The sequence below is a fragment of the Triticum aestivum genome, chromosome 7A (genome assembly GCF_018294505.1).
Source record: "Triticum aestivum cultivar Chinese Spring chromosome 7A, IWGSC CS RefSeq v2.1, whole genome shotgun sequence".
NCBI classification, from domain to species: domain Eukaryota; kingdom Viridiplantae; phylum Streptophyta; class Magnoliopsida; order Poales; family Poaceae; genus Triticum; species Triticum aestivum.
Genome location: NC_057812.1, coordinates 669427939 through 669449908, shown reverse-complemented (window position 1 = coordinate 669449908; position 21970 = coordinate 669427939). Strand labels below are relative to the sequence as shown.

The 21970-nt window shown below is 45.7% G+C and overlaps 1 protein-coding gene across 1 annotated transcript; it reads right to left on the bottom strand.

The window, feature by feature from the left end:
• Positions 1 to 1315: 1315 nt before the first annotated feature.
• Positions 1316 to 1938, bottom strand: LOC123147951 (auxin-responsive protein SAUR71). Its single transcript, XM_044567286.1, has one exon. It carries the CDS (start codon positions 1846 to 1848, stop codon positions 1561 to 1563), a length of 288 nt encoding a protein of 95 aa, XP_044423221.1. The 5' UTR covers positions 1849 to 1938; the 3' UTR covers positions 1316 to 1560.
• Positions 1939 to 21970: the final 20032 nt, after the last annotated feature.

Here is a 21970-nt window from a genome sequence, read left to right as displayed (position 1 = left end):
TCCCTTTACCTTCATATGCAATTGTTTTACATTCCGCTGCTATACTCTTAGAATTGCATGTGTAGGTTGATTGCTTGACTTGTGCTATGCTGCTAAAATTTGCCAAGAACTAAAATTGGGAAAATGCTAGATTTTTATTTGGTCAAGTAGTCTAATCACCCCCACCCCCACCCCCCCCCCCCACCCCCATGTAGACATACTTTCGATCCTACAATGACAGAAAACGTGACTTACTATGACAAACACGTATCATCACAGAAGTGTCTTTTTTTGTAGTATAGGCATCATGACGTGAGCGAGATGGGAGATATTTATGGTTAGGTAATAATAGTCTGTACGTTGCTTTTATCTTTTTTTAAAGACGAAGTTCCTCTTTTTTTTCCCTGAATTAAGGACGTGGGATGGGTACCTACAAAAAGGGCGTGGGAGATGTGTGCTTACCTGATGGATACGTGAGTTTTTCCTTCATCTTATTAAAAAAATGTTTTTCGTGAGAGACCAGGTCTGGCACGTTACCATGTATGTAAAATAAATAAAGGTACGACACATTAAGGACTTGTCTGTTACCACGATGCTATATATGTTACGCATATCTAACAGTCAGATGATTATAATTTTAAAAGACCAACCAGATCTAGGGCTAGTATTTTCTGATTAACGTGGAATTTTTTAGACTAATTTTTTTAGGGATAGACTAATTCTCTTGCTTCTAATTAACCCATCATTTACTTTTTATATATAAATAGATGGAAATAAACATGTAATGTGAAAAACGAAAAGTGTGGCGTATATCTCAGGCCTCTGCATCATGAGAAGTAAACATGCCACTCTCATTCTCATTTGATAAGAAAACTGCCAAAAAAGAACCAATATTAGAAAGGAAACAGGTGCATATATGCCGAACAGAGAAAGTAGTGGTTGCACCCACGTTTGATGCACCCACGCAATGAACAGTAAAATCAAATAAAATTGAAACTTTTTAAAAAAATCAGAAACTTTTTGGCATTGCTTATGAGCAAATCTTTTACTAGCTTGCAAAGTTTGATCGCGAAATAGCAACGAATGAACTCCATATGAAATGAAATACAAACTCTTGCTCTTCACCCACTTTTCAGATTTTATATTTGAGCACAAACTTTGTTTTTGTACAAAGCTCCTCGGATATCATTTGGCCACGAAAGTTTGCATGCACCTAAAACATTTGCTCTAATCAGATCTGCAAAGTTCCGGATTTTTTTATTTCTTTATGATAAGTTTTCAATCATGGGTGTAGCGGGGATGCAATGTCTGTGGGTGTAGAATAGCCACGCTCGTACCGAATAATCAGTTATTTCACTTGTTATTTATATGACAGGATGTCTATCCGTAAATTACAATGTGCATTACAAAGTGCACACATATGGCAACCTTCTCATGTCATTGACCAACCAGAGAAATCAAAAGGCAAAGAGAGAAGAAACGTGGTGTAGGAGAGTCAACTATTCAACAGCACCAAGGAATCGCTCCTTAATTACCCGAAGAAGTCAACCGATGGATTAACTAAGAATTAATTAGTACTAATTAGTAGTTCTTGGAGACGGCGGCGGTGGTGAGGGCCTGCCTGAACTGGTGGACGGCGCAGGGCACGCGGAGGATGCCCTCCTGCTTGTACCCGAACTCCTGCGCCGCCATCTCCAGCAGCGCCGACAGCGACGGGTGCCGCAGCGCCTCCACCCTCACAACGAACCGCTCGCATTCCTCCTCGCCGTCGCCCACCACCAGCACCGGCACGCACCCGCGCGGCACGCCGCCGTTGTTGCCATCGCTCACCCGATCCGAGAAGCTCAGCCGCCGGATCAGCTCCCTCATCGCGGTTTATCGCTGACGAACGTAGGAGATACTAGCTAGTATATATATATATAGCTAGCTGTTACCTGTTAGCTAGAGGTTAGATTTCGATCGATCTGAATTTACATGTGTGTTTGTGTTTCTTGGCGTTGGCGTTGGCTCTCCTTTTATAGGCGATGGAATGGTTGATTGGATCAGAGAGAAAGAGAGAGAGAGAGAGAGAGAGAGAGAGAGAGAGAGAGGGCGGGGGGGGGGGGGGGGGGGGGGGGGATGGAAGGATTACTGTTCTGTGGTGGCGTAGCAGTCGTGGTTGAGGTCAATCTCCACTGGATTCAAACATGTTGGCTATCGTATCATCAGCATCGTTGAAAGTTATGAGCATGGAATTTGGTTAGCTACACGCATTATAATATACTAGTACTATTGCCCCTCAATTACCCAGCTATAGCTAATGGAATAAGACTTTTCAAAGTTTATGAACCGGCCGCTAGATTGGATTAGTTAATTATTATATATCTAGATCAGGCATAAGCATTGATCTTTTTTCCAAATTAACATTAATTTGACTATAAGAGAGCTTGTGCTTCTCAAGATGTATGCTCCTTCAGAGAGCGAATTAGACATGTACCTGGGTTTTTTTCATGACACAAACTCTAGTACTAGGTGTATGAGTGCCTCACGCAGAGTTTCCTATTTACGCATAGAACTGGTCAACTGGAATATGGATGTGCATGCATGATCTAATTATTACATATTTTGTACCAATCAACCAACCTTGAAGATTAAGAATAGTCCCTCTCTCACATCGTGAAGATGAGTTCGTTGTCGATTAATCAGTTTCAAAAATACTGAAACCAAATCTAGCTACCACCGGCAGCTACAAGACGGCGCCACATGTTTGTATGTTTGTGTTCTGCCCTATAACTTCTTCTTTTTCTAGGTGGGGGGTGGACTTTGGGGGTTCTAATTAACATGTATGCAAAATGGTATTCTGTGGTGGGATAGGATTTGACGTTGACAACGCTATCGAGCAGGGATAGCGAATGATCTCAATTGCATGATCAACCAGCGGAACTTCTCAACTTTTTCCAAGGGTTTTGCCCCTGGTAATAACTTGATTGACCAGTAAGTCAAACAACAATGCAATTATGCAACCTTTTTTTCCTACAAGGAAGAGGTGAGTGTGCATGAGCATCACATCCGCACGTGAGATACGCACCAGATTGGAGCACATGGTTTATATCATCTCTTTTTTTAGTAGGTAAAGGGTTTCGTATTAATTAACCTAGACCATGGCGATCCAGTTCACATAAGTTTATAACCCTCTCAAGACCCGACCATATCCAAACGGCCGTCTTAATCTAGCTAAATGCATGTGGGTTGCAATGGAATGATGTATCAAAAGATCGACATCCTTTAATGTGCAAGTTGTGTAGATTGTAGATAATTATAAACACAGTGGTACTCCCCCGGGCCTTTCATTATACAATTATAATGTGTGGAACGATAAAAAAACATCACAAACGTTTATGGAGAACAGGTACATGGGACAAGGGCAAGAACTTGAGCAAGATCACTTGAAAGTTTGACTTCTAGAGTCAACACACAAGGAGGACTGGGGAGGATCTTGACGATGGCGATGTCGACAAGGGGTGCTTGGAGTGCATGATATGTTAAGCGTCCATGGCAGTGGGCATGGTAGGGGGTTCGTTATTCCCCAGCATAATTTGCATGGGGCGCGTTCTTCGCACTATCTCTTTCTAAATTTTTGGTTGCAATAAAGCTATGTTGATTAATTTTCAGTTGCATTAAAGCTCTGGTGATTGCAAGTTTGTGAAATCACAATTGATTTGTACATTGTCTTGTTCGCTCATTACTTATGATAGTCAAATCAAAGGTCGCATGAGTTTAGACAGAGCCGAAGGCGGTAGCAATGTGGAGTGGAGCCTACATGGCCACGATGGTGGAAGCGAGGATGGAGGTTAATGGTACCCGGGTTAAGGTTTGTTTCAATCATGATGGGCTCTCTGTCTAGTGTTCCATTTCAAAGATACAAGATTATACATGATTCAAGCACATGTCAGGCATATCTAGAATACAAAAACATGCAAATTGAAAGTAAAAGGTAACTGGGGCATTAGATCTCGCTAGGCACGCAAGCACGTTGACATCAAGACCTACAACCTCCTGACCTCACGGCTGAATGTTATGGACCACGTTGTTGGCTTCAGTATTCTGCTAAAAGAAGGTGAGAGTACTTCTTCCACCCATCTTCGTGTCTCCGGTTGATTTTTTCCAAGAGGCATCATTCCGTGCTCTAGTACCTTGCCCTGTTTCCAAGTTCAGAGACAATCTCAGCTTGTTGATCAGCAAATTCATGAATATTCCAAGACTTCCATTGAGAGTGTATTTGGGGATTTGGGGGTTAGGGTTGGGGCGAGGGGTTCCCTGAACCGCCAAAGAAGATGATCCAAGCACGACGATTTGAGAGATGGCCGTACAAACCACCATTGGTGACGGTTTGGGATAGAGCGGGATGGTACTTTTTTCTTTCTTTCTGTTTTAACGTCCATGTTAGAATCCACACAACTCTCTCATCAACAAATGGTGTTTCATTAATAAAATGCAGTGCATATATAACACGCACACTATGCTTCGCAAGTTACTTCCGTGCTGAAGATTGTTATTAAACTTAAATAAATGAACGGTTTCGTGTGTCGCAATAATGCAGAGGTCAGGGGGTGATCCTTCTTTTCTGGATTTTTTTTTTTTTGAAAAAAGTGTGCTTGCAAGTTGCTTCTGAAGAACTGGTCCAGCTGACCCACCTTAATTAATTTAATGCGGTTAATACTAATCAAGCGGGCGGCGGTGACTCAGCCGGTGGTTCCGGTCACCGGCCATGGTGCTGGACGAGTCGATCGGCGACTTGACCACAGCACGGACCGCACTACACGTTGCCACCAACCCGTACTACAGAACAATCAGCCGGTCGGGCAGGACTACGTACGTGCTGTACATGACATGTCCTGGTAGTAGAAATTTCATCGAGCTAGCTTGCAAAACTTGGGCGATCGATACCTCCATCTCCTCTGGTCGCCCGGCGAAGGTGTCGCCGAGCTTCCGATGGAAGCTGTTCATTTGGACGAGCTACTCCACGTACGGTCGTTTCCGGCCACCGAGATTCTCCTTTGGCAGGTTTTACTTACCTCGCACACGCGTGCTTAATTGCATTACTGATTGAGATTGACGAGGTTGCACGTGACACAAGGACTATTCTCTTGGCATGACTATGTACGTACATCTCGTTGAACTCCTCAAACTAGAGTTGTCCGGGAGAAGCATCACCGACCAGAATCATCCAGCCAACTTTTACATCTCTCTCGACCATGAAAATCTGTGCCTGGTCTAGCTTTAGTCGTAGGGGATATCTATCATCTTTAGGCTAGTCATAGTGGGACTAACTTAGCTAGTAACATAACACACTTCAAGACAATTCTGCTTATATGGCAAGTAATTAATGAGATGTGGTAACATAATATGTTACTGTAACATAGCGCTTTTTAAGACAAGATGAGTCTACGAGCTAATAAATGAAGCCATCTATGATACTACTATTATGTTACTTTGTATTATGAAGGTGGTAACTTAGACTAGTGTCATATGCATGATACTAGTCTAAGTTACTCCCCACTATGACCAGCCTTACGCGATAGCGGTACATGGTTCGAAAAACAAAGCCCACGTTTCAAGAGCCAGTCCAAGCTACGGGCTCACACAATTTGAATATTCTCGTTGCCTCATTAGCGATTTGCATACCATGTCCATATGAGAGTTCGAGATCGAGCATTATTTGAAGCAAAAGGCTAATGCTCAAATGGACGAATTTCTGTCGTGTTGTCCATCGTCTCGCGTGTGTGACACATGTCCTATAGGAGCTCAGCCCGGATTGCAACATGACGCTCTTGCAGTCACCAACACAGGCAATGTTTGCAAAAGATGAGGATAGTGTGAGGCACATAACGCATGTCTGTGTGAGAGCTCGGCCTAAGGATTGCAACATGCCCTGTGTTGTAGTTGCAACATGGTCCATGTTGCAAAGGACGGGTACAACGTGTGACACATGATGTGTTTCCCCGTGGGAGCTCAGTTTGCGATTGCAACATAGCCCATGTTGCTGTTGCAACACTAACCATGTTGTAAAGGATGGGGCAGCAACATAGACCATATTGTAATGGAATTTTTTTTACATGAACCATTGAAAATAGTACAACGAAGCACAACACGGCTCGTTTTGTAATCCATGAATGCAACACAAGACATTTACAAACTAATGGGGTGCACGGCTGGTGCAGGGAGAGATCAGACGGCTTCTGAGGCAGCTGATATGATCCAATTATCATCCAGGATCAAGTTGACGTATAGCGTCGCCCTTATTTAATTTGCAACTCTAAAGCTAATAGCAGATGGCAAAGGAAAAAACATGACTAGTGTCGAACCTGTGGGCCTTCCCATCTTCCCTAAGATGCAATTAAGATGAGCCACCATTCACCACCATCCAACATTGTTGGTGTTGAGCTCATGGGTTCCCCCCCACCTTCGCCCGCCTCTATCACGGTATGAGGGATGGGGAACCCTAGTGTCTTGGTGCCAACCCATATATACGTTCGAGTTAGGATTACATGGTGGCGCATCATCAATGACGGTGGCGGCGCCAGCCTGATGAATAAGTTCTCGAGCCGTCTCATCACAATGGGCGACGTCAATGACTCATAAATGTAGATTCCTACTATCCTTTCTGAATGGTGAAGCTAGCTTTGCAGGGTATGTAGGTGTGGCGGTGGCAGCTTACCTCTGGCCTCCTACCTTGTACCCTTCACGTTGGTTCATGCTTCGATGCTGATGTGAGGCATGCCACAAATAATGGAGGTATGGTTCTATCTCATATGCGGTTCGTCTAGTTGTGAATGCCTTCATTGGGACAATAGTCCGACGGGACTATGCCCGTAATGACTTCACATCCACTAACAACAACGGCAGGCTTGCTCCGCAAATGGAGCGGCGTGCGGCGAGACATCATCTACCCATTCAGTAGGAAGAAGACGGTCGGTCTCCAGATACCTTGATGTAACAAAAATTCTAGGGTTGTTTGTACTACTAATTTGGTTAATATATTTTAGTGCTTTTTCGAGAGAGAAAACTCTTAAGAGCTATACTAGTAACTAATTTTGAATTGAACTCCCCATATTAATATTATCCTTTGTGGATGCATGCCAATATTGACCCGGACAAGTGGGGTGACGCTAGCACTCCTGCTAGACTCTCGATATCTTGTTCGATCGAACAACTCGTCAGTACATGTTCACATGCATGGCAGTGGGTTGAGGAGATAACCGAGGCCACATATAATGGCATGAATACATATTTCTAAAAGCAAGCATAATATGTCCTACTAGCAGGCTAGAGTGTGTCTCATGTGTTAAAATCCATAGAAGGATGAGAAGAGAAAAGAGAGAGTGAAGCTATAGCACATGGACCAAAAAAAGTAGTTTGCACGCAACTCCCTTATAATCATATGCCTCATACATGCAAGCGTTAAACGAGATGCAATTTAGGTTTATTATGTAACATGCTGTGTACCATTGTTTCTATATTAACGTCATGGACTACTCTCTCATTCAAAAAATATAAATTAGATGGTTAGAGCCAATCTAACAACAAATATATTATATGAGTGTTTTTTCATGAAACTTTAGATGACATAGCATCCCTTTATAGCCAGCATTCGGCTCCTTTATTTGCCATACTCTAAGCCTTAGGTTCTACTTATATGTTCTAGGAAATAGCTCCAGGGCCTGGTTTGCTTCAAGTTTTTATTATTCCTTTTTGAAATGCAATCTTCAAGATTTCCTAAGCGGGTCATTTATTTGTACAATTGCACTCTATACGGGGTTCTCCCAATAATTCATCTGCACTATGTTTACATCTAGGGCGGATCCAGATATCTAGCGGGGTACTGGTTAGGCTAACCTTATGTGTATCACTAAATACTAGAGTGCATTCCAAACTCTAAAATCGATGAAACCTATAGGATGTGGTGTACTACTCCATATATGATATAGGATTTGGTTGTTTAAAGGATCAAGATAGCCCTAGAGTGGAGGTGAATAGGGACAACTACAAAATTTTACTTCGATAATTAGCCAGTTCAGGCTATCCGGAATATAAAGTTCTTCCTAAACAATTGTTATTAACGTCATTAATGTTGTTTATAAACACTTACAATTAATGCTTTTATAGGCAAGCCCCCCCCCCCCCCCCAAGGTGGGAGAGTGAGGAGGGACCCATAACCCTAAATTGAGTATGCATTTGTGACACAATATTTCGTACATTGTTCTTTTTCTCGACATCCCTCCCCAAATAACGCTCTGTTATTATTGGTGTGGATTTGGGTATGTTTTTAGCAATGCCTTGGGTGGGTTTGGGCAACTCTAGATCACGGATTTCTTTCAGTTGTGCACACATAGGACTTTTGCTCCCCTTATATATATATATATATATATATATATATATATATATATATATATATATATATATTTATTTATTTATTTATTTATTTATTTAGTTAATTCGGTGACTTTTTTCATTGCCTTTCAGAATGAAACTCTATAGTTAAATTGAAAAGCTATACATTTTCTGCAAAAATGTTAGGCAGTCCATAAGGTTTTTAAATTTTCTCATAGAAATAGTACATCTTTTGTTTACGAAGTTAATTTCCATTTGTAGATTACAATGTATGTCGTCCTTTTAGATATTTCCGAACGATTAAAATCCATTTTTGTGTTTGCGTACTTCCCTCTTGATTTGGTTCGTTAGAGGATTCTGACATGCCAGTGTGAGCATCATCTTCGCCGGATGGGAAACTTTAGTCCATGCAATTTTAATTGTAGAACCACGAGCATCACTTGAGGCTGGCTATGGTATGCATCCAACATCATGCCGCCCAGCATATGTGCGGACAACAAATAGGCACCCTTATTTTGCACCAACTTGGTCGTCAAGATCGCGACCACTAGCATCGCACATGCACGAGAAGAGCTTGAATTTGGTGGCAACGAATCTAGTGGTGTGTTGCACATTGAGCCCAAGGTTGTGCATGGAGCCTCCAGGAAGCTTATCGATGAAATTTTAGGTACTTCGAGATTTTCATGGATACGAAAATACTCCACCTCATCAAGCAAGGTGCGTGCCTCGTCCTCCCGTTGCCCATCACGTGTAGCGACTTCTTGGGTACAGAGTTTTTTTTTTTTGAGGGTTCTTGAGTACAAAGTTGGTGATGTCTGGGTACGTACACTACCGGAAAACGGTCCTGCCCCGACGGCCAAAACTATGCCAACGGATGCCGTCGGCCTACTTGGAGCTATGCCGACAGCCTAGTCCTGGCCGTCGGGCTACCCTGATCTACGCCGACGGCAGCCGTCGGTACAGAACGGCCGTCGGTACAGCTACGGACACGCCGACAGCAGCCGTCGGGATAAACGAGCCATCGGCATACAAATGGGCCCGGCGACCCCGCCCGTGACCATCGGCTAACGCCGTCAAACCTATGCCAGCGGTCGGGACGGGCGGCCGTCGGCATATCTCCACATGCCACGTCACTGATCCGCGGCGTAGCTATGCCGACGGCGGCCGTCGGCATAGGCACCACGTCACCGATCCGCGACTCGGCACCCACCTAAACCCTGTCGTCTCTATGCCGTCGGCATAGTTATTTTTTTACATGTTTTTTTACATATGTTTTTATGCTTTTTATGTATTATATGAATATATTTGTAGTTTTTATTTTTTTCCATAGATTATGAATATATATATAGTTTGTATTTTTTTCAAGCATGTTAATAATGTGTCGTCATGTTCTTTTGAATATAGGTCCTTATATTTTATTAAAATCAAAAATAGCTATGCCGACAGAAGTTTTGTGGCGGTTGCAAACGCCCGGCACCCGTCTCCGGAGTGTGACCCCCTCACGTCCGCGGTGTGCCCCCCTCATGGATGGCGCCGCCGGCGGCATCTGGAGGGCGGAAACAGCCGCATCGGGTCTATACGGAGGGGACGTTGCTCCCAAGTGTTTCTATGGGATGACCTACCACAACCAGGTGGTGTTGTAGCATGTCCGAAGAGGTGGCACGCATCTCCGGGGTGTGGCCCCCCTAATGGACGGCGCCACCGCCGGCACCTGGAGGGGCGAAACAGACGTGTCGGGTCTACACGGAGGGGATGTAGCTGTGGTTTTGGCCCGGATGTTTCTCCCAGGTGTCCCTCTGGGCTGACCTAACACAACCGGGTGGAGAGGTCCACTGTCCAAAGCCTGTCCGTGGAAAGTCAAAGGGCTAGATCTCGTGGTCAACCGCTCCAGGGTTAGGCGGGACGGGGGCCCTAGGGGGTAGCAATGCCACCGGAGCGTCGCACCGGCCCCTCATACATGCGGGGTGTTGTTGTGGCATGTCCGAAGAGGCGGCACGCGTCTCCAGGGCGTGGCCCCCCTCACGGACAGCACCGCCGCCGGCACCTGGAGGGGGGAAACGGACGCGTCGGGTCTACACGGAGGGGATGTAGCTGTGGGTTTGGCCCGGATGTTGCTCCCAGGTGTCCCTCTGTGCTGACCAGACACAACCGGGTGGAGAGGTCCACTGGTCAAAGCCTGTCTGTGGGAAGTCAAAGGGCTAGATATCGTGGTCAACCGCTCCAGGGTTAGGCGGGACGGGGGCCCTGGGGGTGGCAATGCCACCGGAGTGTCGCACCGGCCCCTCATACATGCGGGGTGGTGTTGTGGCATGTCCGAAGAGGCGGCACGCGTCACCGGGGTGTGCCCCCCCTCACGGACGGCGATGACACAGTAGTAGACATTCTGCGGTAACGGTGCGGCGTGAATATTATTAAATACTCGGATCGCGATAAAATCATGAGTTTTTTACATGACGCGGGCACATGTGCTATAGGAACGATGGTAATTTTTCATAACTTTTGGTGATGGAGAAGTATCTCAACACTTCCCTCTACGCGGATTGCCCTTCGAATGTCTACGACTGTGGCCGGCGGCCTCCATGGGCTAGCATGCCGCCAATCTTGCGTACACGGCTTCTCACAAGTCTGAAAGTGTTGTGGCAGTTGCAAAATGCCCGACACGCGTCTCCGGGGCGTGGCCTCCCAGCTCACGGATGGCGCCGCCGCCAGCACCTGGATGGGGGAAACGGACGCGTCGGGTCTACACGGAGGGGATGTAGCTATGGGTTTGGCCCGGATGTTGCTCCTAGGTGTCCCACTGTGCTGACCAGATACAACCGGGTGGAGAGGTCTACTGGTCAAAGCCCGCCCGTGGGAAGTCAAAGGGCTAGATCTTGTGGTCAACCGCTCTAGGGTTAGGCGGGACGGGGGGGCTGGGGGGTGGCAATGCCACCGGAGCATCGCACTGGCCCCTCATACATGCAGGGTGGTGTTGTGGCATGTCCGAAGAGGCGGCACGCGTCTCCAGGGTGTGGCCCCCCTCATGGACGATGATGATATAGTAGTAGATGTTTTGCGGTAACGGTGCGACGTGAATATTATTAAATACTAGGATCATGATAAAATCATGAGTTTTTTACACGACGTGGGCACATGTGCTATAGGAACGATGGTAATTTTTCATAACTTTTGGTGATGGAGAAGTATCCGAACACTTCCCTCTACGCGGATTGCCCTTCGCATGTCTATGACTGTGGCCGGCGGCCTCCGTGGGCTAGCATGCCGCCAATCTTGCGTACGCGGCTTCTCACAAGTCTGAAAGTGTTGTGGCGGTTGCAAAACGCCCGGCACGCGTCTCTGGGGCGTGGCCTCCCAGCTCACGGACGGCGCCGCCGCTGGCACCTAGAGGGGGGAAACAGACGTGTCGGGTCTACATGGAGCGGATGTAGCTGTGGGTTTGGCCCGGATGTTGCTCCCAGGTGTCCCTCTGTGCTGACCTGACACAACCGGGTGGAGAGGTCCACTGGTCAAATCCCGCCCGTGGGAAGTCAAAGGGCTAGATCGCATGGTCAACCGCTCCAGGGTTAGGCGGGACGGTAGCCCTGGGGGGTAGCAATGCCACCGGAGCGTCGCACCGGCCCCTCATACATGCGGGGTGGTGTTGTGGCTGTTGGGGAACGTAGTAATTTCAAAAAAATTCCTACGCACACGCAAGATCATGGTGATGCATAGCAACGAGAGGGGAGAGTGTGTCCACGTACCCTCGTAGACCGAAAACGGAAGCGTTAGCACAACGCGGTTGATGTAGTCGTACGTCTTCACGATCCGAACGATCAAGTACCGAACGCATGGCACCTCCGAGTTCTGCGCACGTTCAACTCGATGACATCCCTCAAACTTCGATCCAGCCAAGTGTTGAGGGAGAGTTTCGTCAGCACAACGGCGTGGTGATGATGATGATGTTCTACCGACGCAGGGCTTCGCCTAAGCACCGCTACGATATGATCGAGGTGGATTATGGTGGAGGGGGGCACCGCACACGGCTAAGAGATCAAGAGATCAATTATTGTGTCTATGGGGTGCCCCTGGCCACGTATATAAAGGAGTGGAGGAGGGGAGGGGCCGGCCCTCTCTATGGTGCGCCCTAGGGGAGTCCTACTCCCAGCGGGAGTAGGATTCCCCCTTTCCTAGTAGAACTAGGAGCCCTTCCAAGTAGTAGGAGTAGGAGAGAAGGAAAGGGAAAGAGAAGAGAAGGAAGGAGGGGGCGCAGCCCTTCCCCTAGTCCAATTCGGACTAGGCCTTGGGGGGCGCGCAGCCTGCCTCTCTCTCTTTCCCCTAAAGCCCAATAAGGCTCATACACTCTCTGGCGAATTCCCGTAACTCACTGGTACTCCGATAAATACCCGAATCACTCGGAACCTTTCCGATGTCCGAATATAGTCATCCAATATATCAATCTTTACGTCTCGACCATTTCGACACTCCTCGTCATGTCCCCGATCTCATCCGGGACTCTGAACTACCTTCGGTACATCAAAACACATAAACTCATAATATAACCGTCATCGAACTTTAAGCGTGCGGACCCTACGGGTTCGAGAACTATGTAGACATGACCGAGACACGTCTCCGGTCAATAACCAATAGCATAACCTTGATGCTCATATTGGCTCCTACATATTCTACGAAGATCTTTATCGGTCAAACCGCATAACAACATACGTTGTTCCCTTTGTCATCGGTATGTTACTTGCCCGAGATTCGATCGTCGGTATCTCAATACCTAGTTCAATCTCGTTACCGGCAAGTCTCTTTACTCGTTCCGTAATACATCATCCCGCAACTAACTCATTAGTTGCAATGCTTGCAAGGCTTATAGTGATGTGCATTACCGAGTGGGCCCAGAGATACCTCTCCGACAATCGGAGTGACAAATCCTAATCTCGAAATACGCCAACCCAACAAGTACCTTCGGAGACACCTGTAGAGCACCTTTATAATCACCCAGTTACGTTGTGACGTTTGGTGGCACACAAAGTGTTCCTCCGGTAAACGGGAGTTGCATAATCTCATAGTCATAGGAACATGTATAAGTCATGAAGAAAGCAATAGCAACAAACTAAACGATCAAGTGCTAAGCTAACGGAATGGGTCAAGTCAATCACATCATTCTCCTAATGATGTGATCCCGTTAATCAAATGACAACTCATGTCTATGGTTAGGAAACATAACCATCTTTGATCAACGAGCTAGTCAAGTAGAGGCATACTAGTGACACTCTGTTTGTCTATGTATTCACACATGTATTATGTTTCCGGTTAATACAATTCTAGCATGAATAATAAACATTTATCATGATATAAGGAAATAAATAATAACTTTATTATTGCCTCTAGGGCATATTTCCTTCAGTCTCCCACTTGCACTAGAGTCAATAATCTAGTTCACATCGCCATGTGATTTAATACCAATAGTTCACATCACCATGTGATTAACACCCATAGTTCACATCGACATGTGACCAACACCCAAAGGGTTTACTAGAGTCAATAATCTAGTTCACATCGCTATGTGATTAACACCCAAAGAGTACTAAGGTGTGATCATGTTTTGCTTGTGAGAGAAGTTTAGTCAACGGGTCTGCCACATTCAGATCCGTAAGTATTTTGCAAATTTCTATGTCAACAATGCTCTGCACGGAGCTACTCTAGCTAATTGCTCCCACTTTCAATATGTATCCAGATTGAGATTTAGAGTCATCTGGATCAGTGTCAAAATTTGCATCGACGTAACCCTTTACGACGAACCTTTTTGTCACCTCCATAATCGAGAAACATATCCTTATTCCACTAAGGATAATTTTGACCGTTGTCCAGTGATCTACTCCTAGATCACTATTGTACCCCTTGCCAAAATCAGTGTAGGGTATACAATAGATCTGGTACACAGCATGGCATATTTTATAGAACCTATGGCCAAGGCATAGGGAATGACTTTCATTCTCTTTCTATCTTCTGCCGTGGTCGGGCTTTGAGTCTTACTCAGTTTCACACCTTGTAACACAGGCAAGAACTCTTTCTTTGACTATTCCATTTTGAACTACTTCAAAATCTTGTCAAGGTATGTACTCATTGAAAAACTTATCAAGCGTCTTGATCTATCTCTATAGATCTTGATGCTCAATATGTAAGCAGCTTCACCGAGGTCTTTCTTTGAAAAACTCCTTTCAAACACTCCTTTATGCTTTGCAGAATAATTCTACATTATCTCCGATCAACAATATGTCATTCACATATACTTATCAGAAATGTTGTAGTGCTCCCACTCACTTTCTTGTAAATACAGGCTTCACCGCAAGTCTGTATAAAACTATATGCTTTGATCAACTTATCAAAGCGTATATTCCAACTCCGAGATGCTTGCACCAGTCCATAGATGGATCGCTGGAGCTTGCATATTTTGTTAGCACCTTTAGGATTGACAAAACTTTCTTGTTGCATCATATACAACTCTTCTTTAATAAATCCATTAAGGAATGTAGTTTTGTTTATCCATTTGCCAGATTTCATAAAATGTGGCAATTGCTAACATGATTCGGACAGACTTAAGCATAGATACGAGTGAGAAACTCTCATCGTAGTCAACACCTTGAACTTGTCGAAAACCTTTTGCGACAATTCTAGCTTTGTAGATAGTAACACTACTATCAGCGTCCGTCTTCCTCTTGAAGATCCATTTAATCTCAATGGCTCGCCGATCTTTGGGCAAGTCAATCAAAGTCCATACTTTGTTCTTATACATGGATCTCATCTCAGATTTCATGGCCTCAAGCCATTTCGCGGAATCTGGGCTCATCATCGCTTCCTCATAGTTCGTAGGTTCGTCATGGTCAAGTAACATGACCTCCAGAACAGGATTACCGTACCACTCTGGTGCGGATCTCACTCTGGTTTACCTACGAGGTTCGGTAGTAACTTGATCTGAAGTTACATGATCATCATCATTAGCTTCCTCACTAATTGGTGTAGTAGTCACAGGAACAGATTTCTGTGATGAACTACTTTCCAATAAGGGAGCAGGTACAGTTACCTCATCAAGTTCTACTTTCCTCCCACTCACTTCTTTCGAGAGAAACTCCTTCTCTAGAAAGGATCCATTCTCAGCAATGAATATCTTGCCTTCGGATCTGTGATAGAAGGTGTACCCAACATTTTCTTTTGGGTATCCTATGAAGACGCACTTCTCCGATTTGGGTTTGAGCTTATCAGGTTGAAACTTTTTCACATAAGCATTGCAACCTCAAACTTTAAGAAACGACAGCTTAGGTTTCTTGCCAAACCATAGTTCATACGGTGTCGTCTCAACGGATTTAGATGGTGCCCTATTTAACGTGAATGTAGCTGTCTCTAATGCATAACCCCAAAACGATAGTGGTAAATTGGTAAGAGACATCATAGATCGCACCATATCTAATAAAGTACGGTTACGACGTTCGGACACACCATTACACTGTGGTGTTCCAGGTGGCGTGAGTAGTGAAACTATTTCACATTGTTTTAACTGAAGGCCAAACTCGTAACTCAAATATTTTACTTCTGCGATCATATCGTAGAAACTTTTATTTTTGTTACGATGATTCTCCACTTCACTCTGAAATTCTTTGAACTTTTCAAATGTTTCAGACTTGTGTTTCATCAAGTAGATATACTCATATCTGCTCAAATCATCTGTGAAGATCAGAAAATAATGATACCTGCCGCGAGCCTCAATATTCATCGGACCACATACATCAGTATGTATGATTTCCAACAAATCTGTTGCTCGCTCCATTGTTCCGGAGAACGGAGTCTTAGTCATCTTGCCCATGAGGCATGGTTCGCAAGCATCAACTGATTCATAATCAAGTGATTCCAAAAGCCCATCAGCATGGATTTTCTTCATGCGCTTTACACCAATATGACCTAAACGGCAGTGCCACAAATAAGTTGCACTATCATTATTAACTTTGCATCTTTTGGCTTCAATATTATGAAAATGTGTATCACCACGATCGAGATCCAACAAACCATTTTCATTGGGTGTATGACCATAGAAGGTTTTATTCATGTAAACAGAACAACAATTATTCTCTAACTTACATGAATAACCGTATTGCAATAAACATGATCCAATCATATTCATGCTCAACGCAAACACTAAATAACATTTATTTTAGGTTTAACACTAATCCCGAAAGTATAGGGAGTGTGCGATGATGATCATATCAATCTTGGAACCATTTCCAATACACATCGTCACTTCACCCTTAACTAGTCTCTGTTCATTCTGCAACTCCCGTTTCGAGTTACTATTCTTAGCAACTGAACTAGTATCAAATACTGAGGGGTTGCTATAAACACTAGTAAAGTACACATCAATAACATGTATATCAAATATACCTATGTTCACTTTGCCATCCTTCTTATCCGCCAATTACTTGGGGTAGTTCCGCTTCCAGTGACCAGTCCCTTTGCAGTAGAAGCACTCAGTTTCAGGCTTAGGTCCAGACTTGGGTTTTTTCACTTGAGCAGCAACTTGCTTGCCGTTCTTCTTGAAGTTCCCCTTTCTTCCCTTTGTCCCTTTACTTGAAACTAGTGGTTTTGTTTACCATCAACACTTGATGCTTTTCTTGATTTCTACCTTCGTCGATTTCAGCATCACGAAGAGCTTGGGAATCGTTTCCGTTATCCCTTGCATATTATAGTTCATCACGAAGTTCTACTAACTTGGTGATGGTGACTAGAGAATTCTGTCAATCACTATTTTATCTGGAAGATTAACTCCCACTTGATTCAAGCGATTGTAGTACCCAGACAATCTGAGCACATGCTCACTGCTTGAGCTATTCTCCTCCATCTTTTAGCTATAGAACTTGTTGGAGACTTCATATCTCTCAACTCGGGTATTTGCTTGAAATATTAACTTCAACTCCTGGAACATCTCATATGGTCCATGACGTTCAAAACGTCTTTGAAGTCCCGATTCTAAGCCGTTTAAGCATGGTGCACTAAACTATCAAGTAGTCATCATATTGAGCTAGCCAAACGTTCATAACATCTGCATCTGCTCCTGCAATAGGTTTGTCACCTAGCGGTGCATCAAGGACATAATTCTTCTGTGCAGCAATGAGGATAAACCTCAGATCACGGATCCAATCCGCATCATTGCTACTAACATCTTTCAACTTAGTTTTCTCTAGGAACATATCAAAAATAAAACAGGGGAGCTAAACGCGAGCTATTGATCTACAACATAGATATGCTAATACTACCAGGACTAAGTTCATGATAAATTTAAGTTCAATTAATCATATTACTTAAGAACTCCCACTTAGATAGACATCCCTCTAATCCTCTAAGTGATCACGTGATCCATATCAACTAAACCATGTCCGATCATCACGTGAGATGGAGTAGTTTCAATGGTGAACATCACTATGTTGATCATATCTACTATATGATTCACGCTCGACCTTTCGGTCTCAGTGTTCCGAGGCCATATCTGTTATATGCTAGGCTCGTCAAGTTTAACCTGAGTATTCCGCGTGTGCAACTGTTTTGCACCCGTTGTATTTGAACGTAGAGCCTATCACACCCGATCATCACGTGGTGTCTCAGCACGAAGAACTTTCGCAACGGTGCATACTCAGGGAGAACACTTGTACCTTGATAATTAGTGAGAGATCATCTTATAAAGCTACCGTCGAACTAAGCAAAATAAGATGTATAAAAGATAAACATCACATGCAATCAAAATACGTGACATGATATGGCCATCATCATCTTGTGCCTTTCATCTCCATCTCCAAAGCATCGTCAGGATTTCCATCGTCACCGGCATGACACCATGATCTCCATCATCTTGATCTATATCAATGTGTCGTCACATGGTCGTCTCGCCAACTATTGCTCTTGCAACTATTGCTATCGCATAGCGATAAAGTAAATCAATTATTTGGCACTTGCATCTTATGCAATAAAGAGACAACCATAAGGCTTCTGCCAGTTGTCGATAACTTCAACAAAACATGATCATCTTATACAACAACTTATATCTCATCACATCTTGACCATATCACATCACACCATGCCCTGCAAAAACAAGTTAGACGTCATCTACTTTGTTGTTGCAAGTTTTACGTGGCTGCTACGGGCTGAGCAAGAACCGTTCTTACCTACGCATCAAAACCACAACGATAGTTTGTCAAGTTAGTGTTGTTTTAACCTTCTCAAGGACCGGGCGTAGCCACACTCGGTTCAACTAAAGTTGGAGAAACTGACACCCGCTAGCCACCTGTGTGCATATCACGGCGGTAAAACCAGTCTCGCATAAGCGTACGCGTAATGTCGGTTCAGGACGCTTCATCCAACAATACCGCCGAACCAAAGTGTGACATGATGGTAAGCAGTATGACTTATATCGCCCACAACTTACTTCTGATCTACTCATGCATATTACATCAACGCATAAAACCAGGCTCTGATACCACTGTTGGGGAACGTAGTAATTTCAAAAAAAATCCTACGCACACGCAAGATCATGGTGATGCATAGCAACGAGAGGGGAGAGTGTGTCCACGTACCCTCGTAGACCGAAAGCGAAAGCGTTAGCACAACGTGGTTGATGTAGTTGTACGTCTTCATGATCCGACCGATCAAGTACCGAACGCACGGCACCTCCGAGTTCTGCACACGTTCAACTCGATGACGTCCCTCGAACTCCGATCCAGCTGAGTGTTGAGGGAGAGTTTCGTCAGCACGACGGTGTGGTGATGATGATGATGTTCTACCGACGCAGGGCTTTGCCTAAGCACCGCTACGATATGATCGAGGTGGATTATGGTGGAGGGGGGCACCGCAGACGGCTAAGAGATCAAGAGATCAATTGTTGTGTCTATAGGGTGCCCCCTGGCCACATATATAAAGGAGTGGAGGAGGGGAGGGGCCAGCCCCTCTATGCCGCGCCCTAGGGGAATCCTACTCCCACCGGGAGTAGGATTCCCCCTTTCCTAGTAGAACTAGGAGCCCTTCCAAGTAGTAGGAGTAGGAGAGAAGGAAAGGGAAAAGAGAAGAGAAGGAAGGAGGGGGCGCAGCCCTTCCCCCTAGTCCCATTCGGACTAGGCCTTAGGGGGGCACGCAGCCTGCCTCTCTCTCTTTCCCCTAAAGCCCAATAAGACCCATACACTCCACGGCGAATTCCCGTAACTCACCTGTACTCCGATAAATACACGAATCACTCGGAACCTTTCCGATGTTTGAATATAGTCGTCCAATATATCGATCTTTACGTCTCGACCATTTTGAGACTCCTCGTCATGTCCCCGAACTGATCGGGACTCCGAACTACCTTCGGTACATCAAAACACATAAACTCATAATATAACCGTCATCAGACTTTAAGCGTGCGGACCCTACAGGTTTGAGAACTATGTAGACATGACCGAGACACGTCTCCGGTCAATAACCAATAGCAGAACCTGGATGCTCATATTGGCTCCTACATATTCTACGAAGATCTTTATCGGTCAAACCGCATAACAACATACGTTGTTCCCTTTGTCATCGGTATGTTACTTGCCCGAGATTCGATCGTCGGTATCTCAATACCTAGTTCAATCTCGTTACCAGCAAGTCTCTTTACTCGTTCCGTAATACATCATCCCGCAACTAACTCATTAGTTGCAATGCTTGCAAGGCTTATAGTGATGTGCATTACCGAGTGGGCCCACAGATACCTCTCCGACAATCGGAGTGACAAATCCTAATCTCGAAATACGCCAACCCAACAAGTACCTTCGGAGACACCTGTAGAGCACCTTTATAATCACCCAGTTACGTTGTGACGTTTGGTGGCACACAAAGTGTTCCTCCGGTAAACGGGAGTTGCATAATCTCATAGTCATAGGAACATGTATAAGTCATGAAGAAAGCAATAGCAACAAACTAAACGGTCAAGTGCTAAGCTAACAGAATGGGTCAAGTCAATCACATCATTCCCCTAATGATGTGATCCCGTTAAACAAATGACAACTCATGTCTATGGTTAGGAAACATAACCATCTTTGATCAACGAGCTAGTCAAGTAGAGGCATACTAGTGACACTCTGTTTGTCTATGTATTCACACATGTATTATGTTTCTGGTTAATACAATTTTAGCATGAATAATAACCATCTATCATGATATAAGGAAATAAATAATAACTTTATTATTGCCTCTAGGGCATATTTCCTTCAGTGGCATGTCCGAAGAGGTGGCACGCATCTCTAAGACGTGGCACCCCTCACGGAAGGCGCCGCCGCCGGCACCTGGAGGTGGGAAACGGACGCGTCGGGTCTACATGGAGGGTATGTAGCTATGGGTTTGGCCTGGATGTTGCTCCCAGGTGTCCCTCTGTGCTGACCAGACACAACCGAGTGGAGAAGTCCACTGGTCAAAGCCCTTTCATGGGAAGTCAAAGGGCTAGATCTCGTGGTCAATCGCTCCAGGGTTAGGCGGGACGGGGGCCCTAGGGGGTAGCAATGCCACCAGAGCGTCGCACCGGCCCCTCATACATGTGGGGTGGTGTTGTGGCATGTCCAAAGAGGCGGCACGCGTCTCCAGGACGTGGCCCCCCTCACGGACGGCGCCGCCGGCGGCACCTGGAGGGGGGAAACGGACGCGTCGGGTCTACACAAAGGGGATGTAGCTGTTGGTTTGGCCCAGATGTTGCTCCCAGGTGTCCCTCTGTGCTGACCAGACACAACCGGGTGGAGAGGTCCACTGGTCAAAGCCCGTCCGTGGGAAGTCAAAGGGCTAGATCTCGTGGTCAACCGCTCCAGGGTTAGGCGGGACGAGGGCCCTGGGGGGTAGTAATGCCATCAGAGCGTCGCACCGGCCCCTCGTACATGCGGGGTGGTGTTGTGGCATGTCCGAAGAGGCGGCACGTGTCTCCGGGGTGTGGCCCCCCTCATGGACGGCGATGACACAGTAGTAGATGTTCTGCGGTAACGGTGCAGCGTGAATATTATTAAATACTCGGATCGCGATAAAATCATGAGTTTTTTACACGACGTGGGCACATGTGCTATAGGAACGATGGTAATTTTTCATAACTTTTGGTGATGGAGAAGTATCCGAACACTTCCCTCTACGCGGATTGCCCTTCGCATGTGTACGACTGTGGCTGGCGGCCTCCGTGGGCTAGCATGCCGCCAATCTTGCGTACACGGCTTCTCACAAGTATGAAAGTGTTGTGGCGGTTGCAAAATGCCCGGCACGCATCTCCGAGGGGCGTGGCCTCCCAGCTCACGGACGGCGCTGCCGCCGGCACCTGGAGGGGGGAAACGGACGCATCGGGTCTACACGGAGGGGATGTAGCTGTGTTGGCCCAGATGTTGCTCCCAGATGTCCCTCTGTGCTGACCTGGCACAACTGGGTGGAGAGGTCCACTGGTCAAAGCCTGCCCGTGGGAAGTCAAAGGGCTAGATCTCGTGGTCAACCGCTCCAGGGTTAGGCGGGACGGGGGCCCTGGGGGTAGCAATGCCACCGGAGCGTCGCACCGGCCCCTCATACATGCGGGGTGGCATGTCCGAAGAGGCGGCACGCGTCTCCGGGGTGTGGC